At 40.9% G+C, this 9,773-nt stretch overlaps 1 protein-coding gene across 1 annotated transcript in view; it reads left to right on the forward strand.

Annotated features, from left to right (window-relative positions):
* Positions 1–304: 304 nt before the first annotated feature.
* The window catches only part of TPMT (thiopurine S-methyltransferase), a 9,615-nt gene continuing 146 nt past the window's right edge, over positions 305–9,773 (forward strand). Inside the window, exons 1-8 of the mRNA XM_010189383.1 lie at positions 305–454; positions 1,235–1,327; positions 2,378–2,510; positions 2,985–3,037; positions 6,838–6,912; positions 7,664–7,749; positions 8,959–9,007; positions 9,624–9,627. Coding sequence (XP_010187685.1) covers positions 315–454; positions 1,235–1,327; positions 2,378–2,510; positions 2,985–3,037; positions 6,838–6,912; positions 7,664–7,749; positions 8,959–9,007; positions 9,624–9,627 — 633 coding nt within the window. The 5' untranslated portion in view covers positions 305–314. The remainder of the gene's footprint in view (positions 455–1,234; positions 1,328–2,377; positions 2,511–2,984; positions 3,038–6,837; positions 6,913–7,663; positions 7,750–8,958; positions 9,008–9,623; positions 9,628–9,773) is intronic.

A 9,773-nucleotide genomic window follows, 5' to 3' on the forward strand; every position in this document is an offset into this window, starting at 1 on the left:
CCCCACGGGGCAATGGGGCCGGGCAGCCTCTGGGTGGCTTCCAGCTGTGTGCGCAACTGGAGGCCACCGGCGTTCCAGTAGGGTTTCACTGAGCGCCGAAAAGTCTACCCGAAGTCATCGATAGCAGGAGTGTGCTGCGACACGTTCGATACAGTTACATTGCAATAGTCGCTAAATTATAATCTCTTAAACTGTATTAAATTTTATTTTTATTTTTTTTCTTCTAGGAAGTAAGAACCAGTTCCAAACTATTCACTGGGTGGGGTAAAATTTTCTCTCTTTTTTTCCACAGCTGTTGGCACACCCTGGGGACAATGGATCGCTCAGCAGACGCATCTGGGGTCCTGGAAAGTTCTGATATTGGGTCACAGAAGGACAGAGTGGTGACTGAGGAGGAATGGCTGCAGAAATGGGAAACGGGTAACATCGGGTTTCACAAGGAACAAGGGCATCCGTACGTGACTTTTACTCTTCTGCCTAGGCTGTTTAAAGAAATGCTGTGAGATGAATGACTTGACTCAGTCAAAAAACACTTAACAGAAAATGGAGCAGTTACAAAAGGAAAATTACTTCACACAGCATGAACATAAAATAAGTATAAATATGTTTGTGACCTACATTTGCCAAAAAAGGGCTGAAAAAAAGAAACTATTTAAATGAACTTAGAACTTTTACTCTTGAATCAGATTTTAAACTATAAAGCTTGGATAGCTTGGCTAAAAATCTTAAATTTTGTGATGCAGAAGCTCTGTGCTGCTCTTCATAAGTTATGAAACTGGGGCCTAAATATAAACAGGCCATTGGAGCAATTATTGTGCACTGGAAGACAAGGGCCTAAGAGAGCAAACCTGGTGTACATGGTCTTTCAACAACTTACATTTTACATGTAGGAGTGGTTTTGATTGAAACAGAAGTGTAACTCATTCTGTTAAAGCTGTCTGTTGTGGCCCTCTTAGAGGTGAGTTGGTTGGTCCGTTAACTTGAAAGACAAAATGAAACAAACAGAAATGTGTTCATTTCTAACAGAAATTAAATTTACTTTCTTTCCAAGTAAATGGAAGGTGAATTTTTTATTTTATGTTTTTATTTCTAATGGTATGTAGCAGGTTAAACTAAGAACCTATGTTCCATCGTGGAGTTTGTGTGCTTCCTAGCATGGTGTGTAGCACTTGGCTTTTAATGTGCCAGCACAAATACTCTCCATGTTAACTAAAACATGTCTGTTCTTCTGCAGGCTCCTCCAGAAGTACCTGGATGTTCTTTTGAATGGCAGGAGTGGACTGAGGATATTTTTCCCACTTTGTGGTAAAGCAGTAGAGATGAAATGGTAAAGCTCAGATTATAAGAGCAAAAATCTTATTTGATGTGGGGAGCGAGGGAGGGAGAAGGGGAATTCCCAACCTCATACTGGCCAATGGAAATGTGCCACATCTCTGCTGGTAGGAAAGCAGCGTCACTGGAGACTGAAGGGAGGAGGAAGTTTGGTTCATTTTGTACAGTAGCATAAATGGGGTGGATAAGGACCAACCTAGAAGTCCTCTGGTTTGTCCCAAGTTCAGCTTGGGTAATGCTGAATTTGTGATGAATGTAGTGACTCAAGCTATGCTCTTAGCACTGCTGCTTTTGGTGGCAATGCCAGCTTAAATTGCCTTCAATGAGGTTGCTTGTGCCAGAGCACATTTTCAAGGGACCATGTGGTGTGTCACACTGGGAACTTAAATGATGTGGGCTAAATATAACTTCCTCTTTTTTACATTTATTATTTTACTTTTACTTTTTTGGGAGTGGGTTCTAGTTATAATTAGGGGCTGTATACGTCAGTGTTTTTTCTTGGAGGGAGAGGACACAAATGCAAAACCACAACTGAACGGCATCCTCAAGGAACCAAGCTAGTCCCAGTTACCAGGTTTTATCACAGTAACTACTTCCTAGGCTGGCTGCAGGCTCCGACACATGTTGCTGCTGTGGCAAAGAGGTTACTGCACCCTGCTGCCTGCTACTGCCGAGTTGCAGAGGCAGCTGGGTAGACAGCGTACCTCTGCCACTGCAGTTCAGAGCAGAATGTATTTCTGTAAACCAGAGTGGACAGTTTCTCTCTGGAATCACCTTTGTTCTCATTGAGTTCACAGAAATCAATGGATAATCCATTGAATCTAAATAAAGCCTGTAAATCCTCCTCAACTGGATGCCAAGTGGTGCTACTTTAAGCTCAGTTTGTGGAGATGAGAATGCTCCAGAAAGTCAGTATTAGACATAGCAGTGTGTCCTAAAACCAGGATTTCTCTAATGAATAAATGCGACACAGGAGATAGACATTTGGTAATGGCCCAACGTGTAGGCCTAACCTAAGTTTGAAACCTCTCTTTGCTGTGTGCAGGCTGGCAGACATGGGGCACAACGTTGTTGGTGTGGAAGTCAGCGAGCAAGCGCTGAAGGAATTTTTTGCAGAGCATGGTCTGCCTTATAGTGAGGAGCCAGTCCCAGGGATTTCAGGAGCAAAAAAGTTGCAGGTATGCTTCCTGCGTTGTCGAATGATCTGGTGTGGTTAATTATACAATGCAGGCATAACCAAGCAAACAAGTCATTCTGCTTTTATGCCTCTGTCTTACTGGTAATCATTCACCTCTCCTGAAGAGGTCTGAAAGGAAGCTTCTAGTTGTAATTCTGCACTGAGAAGTACTTCTTTTGACCTTGTTACTTTGGCCTTCTTTTCTTAGGACATTGAAGCACCTGAATGTAAAATAAATGTATTTTAAAACTGGACAGTTGCATGCCTGGATAAATCAGAAACTTTCTGGAGGGGATCAGGAGAGGCACCTAAGTAAAGAAAAACTAAAAATGTTTCTCACTGTTTGCCCCATTAAACCTAACTGTATATTTTAAAATAGTATATGTGTATATTTTAAGGTATAAATACACACTTATAAATGTATATTTAAATATAGTTTGCTGATAAGTATTTTTTCCTTTGCTTTTTATTGTAGAGCACCTGTGGGAACATTTCTCTGTACTGCTGCAGTATTTATGATTTGTCCAGGTAGGAATACATGGTGTGTTTGACAATTTTCTGTAATCAAAGGTGTATTAATAGCGTCATATTATTTTACTTGAATGAGCCATAAAGATTTGAAACAGGTCGTCTCAGGAAAACTCTTATTAACTTGTATGAGAAATGTGAATAGCCAATCTCCAACAAAAATTAACTCTGTTTTTGACCATTAGATAAAGATGCCAGCTAAATATCTTTAAATGGGCTTCTTGTTCTAAGACACCCTATGAAAATTATAGAAAACTGTGTTTGCTTTTACAGTAAAGACAAATTATGTTTAATACTGTTGATGGATTCTGCAAAGCAAAATGCTAGCACAATCCCTTACTCTTGAGTAGCTTAGTAAAAGTAGAGAGAATATACCAGGTTTCTTCTAGACAGCTTTTCCTTTAAGTACTAAATATATTGTTCCTCCTAACTCTTGATTAACATATACATAGTTAAGCTTTACCCATTGATTATGTGACCTGTGCTTTACTTAATGTACTTTTCTGATGGGCTTGAAGTACATTACATCACTCCAGTGTATGTGACCATATAATATACTGTCAAGCACTGACTCTGCAAATGTCTTGATTAACAGGGATCGACTTACTAATGTATGTCTTTTGCTTTTCTTACAAACAGCTGTCAGGGACAAGGTTTTGTGTCATGGCTGTTCAATAGGTAGTTTAGAACACCAGAATAGGGTGCTTACTATGTGATTTTTTAATTTTATCTGCATAAATTAGAAAAAAAAAGAATATTCATTACTAAAGTCTGAAGTCTTTTAGGCAATAGGCAAATTGCTAAGACTTCTGCTGCCGCAGCTGACTCCAATTGGTTTGAGTGATGTATATGTAAGTAGCCCTGCAGAGTGAGTGCCTTGGAACAGATGGGCTGTATCTGAACGTGACTTTGTACATACAGCTTGGTTTCTTCTCAGCCTTGCCCCTGCAATGTAGCTACTTGCTGTGTGCATCAGTACAGATCCTTGCTGTGAGCTGTCAAGTTGCCCATTGATTGCTTAAGCTTCTTGTCAGCAATTTTTCAAAAATTTCAGTTCTAAGGTTTGTAGCAAGTAGCATGGCAAAATGTGTTCTGTCATAACATGATGGAGTAATACTATGAAATGAACCAAAAATAGGTAATTGATGACATTTGCCGTGTATATTACTGGGTCCAGTATGTAGTTTGTCATCCACAAAATAAATTGGCAGATACACTTTCTGAGTGCATGGTTCTGTACAGGGTGCAGTTATAGTGGAAGTATGAACTGCATTCCTTATAGCAGATACCTGTGACTAGAAAAATGCACACACTCTTCTAGTTCCTATGTACAGACAATTTGATTAATTACCCAGTAATTATGGAAATTAAACCTATTTCTCTCTTGCTGAGGCTGGCCTGCAAACAAATCCTTTTGAGCTCCATTAGCCTAGCATTCATTAGAGAAGAACTCAGATGTGCTCCTGACCTTTGTCAGAATGAGACATTTCAAAGACTAGTTAAAGAGTAACAGGAATTACTGCTCTTTGTGGGAACTCTGGGACATGTGTAAAACAGATTACACAACCATTGTACCTCCTGATACAATTATGGCTGCAGTACTTAAAAAAAAATTAAATTGCATTAACTGAAACTAGTAAACATAGGCAGAGAGAGAAATTCACAGCTTTACTGCTTAAATCCAGTGGGATTTCTGCAGATAGGTGAATTTCTGCTTTACATGTTAATTTGTATTACTTGTACCTAGACTCTGATCTCTTATTCTACTTGCCATATGAGCACATAGCAGGAGATAATGTAGGGCTAAAAGACCGGGTGGTGATACAGTGGAAGGTACATCCAAGAGGAGCACTTCCTAACACCTTAGCTTCATCCTGACTTCACATTTGGTTCTCCATGGAAGGAAAGTGGATGTGCAGACAGGCAGGAAGCACCCAGATGCTTAGCAGATCCTGAGATCTGGGCAACCAGGAGACGGGGAAGGCCATGGCATGAGGCTGCCTGCTGCATCCATAGGCCCTGATGAAATCAGTGGAGATCAAAATGCATGAAATGCCTGTATGGAACCACCACCACCATTCCAGTTAGGCCACGTTAAAGTTGGGAAGAAAAACCAAGTGCAAAAAACTACACGAGCTTGCCTGAGGTCCCACAGCAGACTTAGCTATGCAGAGAGAACAGCCACCAAATTTGTCACCTGCCCCACTAGACTTTGCTTTGTACCCCTCTTGCCCATTGCATGTTTAACTGTCTGTTTAAGAAATCTCCTTTCATTAAAGAGCCTGGTTATTTAAATTAGATTTTTAGCCTTGGCAAACCTTAAAAGAAGTCAGGACTCATAAGTATTGTCATGTCTCATCACAGCAGAGTGGGAAATACAGGATCAGCTGGTAGGTTGGATGCCAGAAACTTAGCAATGCCATTGTAATGAAATGAGCAGGGGGCGGGGAGAAGTTGTTGTTGTGGTTTAACCCCAGCTGGCAACTAAGCACCACACAGCTGCTTGCCCACTATGCCCCTGGTGGGGTGGCTGGGACAATCAGAAGGGTAAAAGTGAGGAAGAAACTCCTGGGTAGAGATTAAAACAGGTTAATAATTAAAAAGAATTTTTTTTAATTGTTAAAAAAAACCCAACCCAAACAACCAAAGAGAGAGGAAAATAAAACCCAAGAAAGACAAGTGATGCAAATGAAAACAGTCGCTCACCACCAACCACCCGATGCCCAGCCAGTCCCTGAGCAGCATCCCCCTGGCCAACCTTCCCCCCGGTTTTGTACTTCAGACCATATAATGGTCTGAAATATCCCTTTGGTTGTTTGGGGTCAGCTGTCCCAACTGCGTCCCCTCTCAGCCTTTTGTGCACCCTGAGCCTGCTCACTGGTGGGATGGTGTGAGGAGCAGGAAAGGTGTCGATGCTGCGTAAGCACTGCTCACCAATAACTAAAACTACTGTGTGTTATCAACACTGTTTTCAGCACAAATCCAAAGCATAGTCCCATACAAGCTACTATGAAGAAATATAACTCTACCCCAGCCAAAACCAGTACAGAAGTGAAGAAAGGGGTGATGCAATTGGACTCTGACGCCCTCCCAGTAGGCAGAAAGGTATTGCACAATTCCATGTCGTATTTTTCTAAGTAACCTTATTTCAGACTTTCTTTAAAATTGGGCAATTTATGTTATTACTACCTTACTCTTTAAACTCCTGTTTTAATAATTACCAAAACAAGGCTCTTCCTCCTTGCCTCCAATATCCTCATCTCTAGTGTCAGCCTGACTGTTCTTACCACCCATCAATAAAGGCACTAGTCTTGACCATTTGCAGGTTTTGGGTGGTCGTTGAAGCCATCTGCCAGCATATCTAGGAGCAAAAATATTGTTTGTGGCAGTCTGAGGCAAGCAGCAGTGTAACTTAGCTTTTCTAACATCAAACAAATTACAAACTGGGCATGCAACTGGGAACAGAGGTGACTAAAATTGCTGGGTGTGCTGAGTTCAATGATACTAAAACAATGAGGCAACTTTCTTAACACGTGTTTGAAATCATTACCCCCTAATGATGGGGAAATAGTGAGCAATTCCAGCACCTCTTTGCTATCGCAGCAGGGCCATGTACCAGGGGGGTTTCTTGGGACCCAAATAATTTTGTTTTGGATCATGAAAATGCTGGACTGTAACAAAAAAAGTAGTGGGGAATCTGCACAGCTAGCTGGAGAATCTTGGTGACTTCAAGGAAATATCTGAATAAAGCTGAAGGTGCTCTTTTTAGTATTTTTAAGCCTTTTCTCATCTCCCTATAGCTCAATCGTTGGCAAGTTTGATGGGTTTTGGGACAGAGGAGCTCTAGTAGCTGTGAATCCGTGCGACAGACAACGGTAGGTAAATTTGTTTTCTTATTGTCTTTTCTCTAATGTACACAATGACACATGTTTTTCCTCCTGCCACTTGTTGATGAGTCCTCCTTCGTTTAAAGGAGTAACCTACACAAGTTCTTCTCTACCGCAAGCATCAGCTGCAGTCACAGAGTGCTTTACATTAGGTTTGTGAGCTTCCTTCAGGAAGCCGCCCTGCCTCTTGGTGGGAAACTATGTGGTTTGTTGCAACCCAGCAGAAGCAGAGCTGCAAGTCTCATCTGAGTTTTATTATTTCCTTTTCACCCCATCTGTTTCTCCTCTCTTTGTTCTTTTCCCCCTCACTTCCCTTTATTCCGATTTTTTGTTCTTGCCCGTAGCCAACCCACATGTAGTTTGACCCAGTCCCCAGGATTTTTTAATTAGACGCATAATCTCGAATTCACAATAATTTTAAAAGATCAGTACTGTATTGTGTACTGTATTCTAGACTGTGGCAGGTGAATACTATGTTATGTTTGTTAGCTTTGAGATGAATATGCAAAAAAAAATTATTTAAGAGGAGTTAACAGTAACCTTTATTTGAGGTGTTTCATGTGTAACATGAATTTCATGCTGGTGAAATTCAAACTAAGCTTTGCTTAGTTTCTGTGCAGTTTGGTTCAAGTTGTCTCTGCATAGAAATACATATTACCTCTTTTGTTTAATATTTTTAATGCTATGCTTGAATGTTTGTACAGTTCCAAAATACTAAATGATAACTTTCTCCTTTTAGCTATGTCAGTTTGATGATCACCCTAATGGAGAAAAATTCTTCTTATCTCCTCATTACGGTTTCATATGATCCAAACAAACACAAAGGTGAGAACTTTGCACTGTTCATGTTTCGGTTTTGCATGTTTTAATACAAATTGCACATAGATGCAGTAGATATATTAGTACATTCCCTAGATTTTTTATCAGCATAGCTTAATCAGCTGATCACACCAATACAACTATGTGTTAAAAATTTTAGATGCTGACCAAGCTTGAGACTAAATTTGTTTGCTCTCTAGCATTCAAACATGCTAAGGGTAAGTAGAGGACACACATGGCATATTAACAATTAAATGAAACTGCAAGTGTGGCTCTGATGATGAAGCTGGAAGAGTGAATGCTTGGAGTAACACTGTGCATCCTGTCTGGCCTAGGGCCCTTGAAGCACCCCCAAGAACATTGACTTCCCACTGTTTACCCAATACTTGCAATCCAGTGCGTTGCCCACCACCTCGTGCCTCTCTTCCAGCCACTAGAGTGGTCTGAATATGCTTGGAAGAGGTTAAATTCTGTAAAACAATGAAGTATTTTTTCCTTTTGTAACTTCTATTACATGCCAAAGTCTGGGGTATTTTAAAAGAATTTTTTTTTGTTAATTATTAACTCTCAAAAGAAAGAGATTTCTTGCTGCTTTTGGGCTCTTCAGCATAATTATCCTTCAAATAATAGGTCTTGTTATCATAAACAACAATAGTTTAATTCATTGCTCTTCCTCTCACAGTATTCAGCTTTTAGCTTTAATTATGTCATTATAGTATAATGGGATTGTTGGCCGGATTCACACACTGCTCTGAGAGTGGTTATATCCGTGCCACGTTCATGACTTCTGACAACGTGGCTACCCTGGCTTCAGCCTGGAGATGATGCAGCAGCAACACCTGAAGCTGTCTGGTGGCCCACCAGACTGCCCCAAGTTCTCAGACAGGGTGTTTTCTGGTTCCTGCAGATCATAGAATCATATATTGGATTGGAAGGGACCTTTAAAGATCATCCAGTCCAACCCCCCTGCAGTGAGCAGGGACAATGTTACCAGATCAGGTTGCTCAGAGCCCCATCAAGGCTGACCTTGAATATCTCCAGGGATAGGGCCTCCGCCACCTCTCTGGGCAATCTGTTGGTGATGACCTGATGACACCAGGGCCCGATTGAGGGCCAGGTGCTGTGAGTGATGGGGCTGGCTCTCCTGCTGCAGTGTAAATGTTTGTCTCCTCCCCGTGTCTTCTCTCTGATGAGCTTCACCCATTTTCTCTCCAGGCCCACCATTTTATGTTCCTGAATCTGAAATTAAAAGCTTGTTTGGTAAGTAATATTTCAGCTAACTCATGGGAATCTTTTCCAAGACACATAAACATGTTTATGTGCTTCTGCCTCGCCCTGTGACAAGTGATAGAGTCATTTGCTTCTTATCTAAGGGGTGGAATAATGGAAAAATAATGGGGAAGATAAATACAATTTAGTAACAGGGACTTTGCTGGCAAGGAAAATTCTCAGCTTTTCAATAGATGTGAAGAAAACCCAAGAGACAGATATGGTCTCTTTCCTCCCCTTGGCATCTTTTCATTCTCTCAGGATTCACACTGCACTCAGGCATCTTGTAACTGTGGTCTTAGTCCCATTTGACCATTTTGTCTTTCTCCACATCTCATCACCAACTACTCTGGTTTTAATACAAGGCCTTTGCATACCAGTTCTACAGTTTCTGCTGTAGGTTTGTAGCCAAAGAAGAAAAGGCACTTGCCAAGTGAAGAAAACGCTACATGTACAACTCAAATCCATCAAGATAATGAAATTCAGAATTATGTCAGGAATTTAATTTTAAAAGTTCCTCCTGGAATGCTTTGATATTGCACTTCTTTTAAATTTACAACTTTCTGAGACCGCTGCAGTGTCTGTCCCCAGTAAGTCATTGGCATGGACAGCTGCATCCCAAGGTAAAAGAGAAGGATAAGTTTTCCCCAGTGCATTGGTGTCACTGCATGAGGGACTGTGAGGAAATCTGTGGATAAGATTTTTTTGTTCCCCTGACAGTTTGCATTTTTCAGTGACCATTCAGTAATTTGTTACTCTTT

The sequence above is a fragment of the Mesitornis unicolor genome, unplaced genomic scaffold, assembly GCF_000695765.1.
Source record: "Mesitornis unicolor isolate BGI_N332 unplaced genomic scaffold, ASM69576v1 scaffold44507, whole genome shotgun sequence".
Taxonomy (NCBI): Eukaryota; Metazoa; Chordata; class Aves; order Mesitornithiformes; family Mesitornithidae; genus Mesitornis; species Mesitornis unicolor.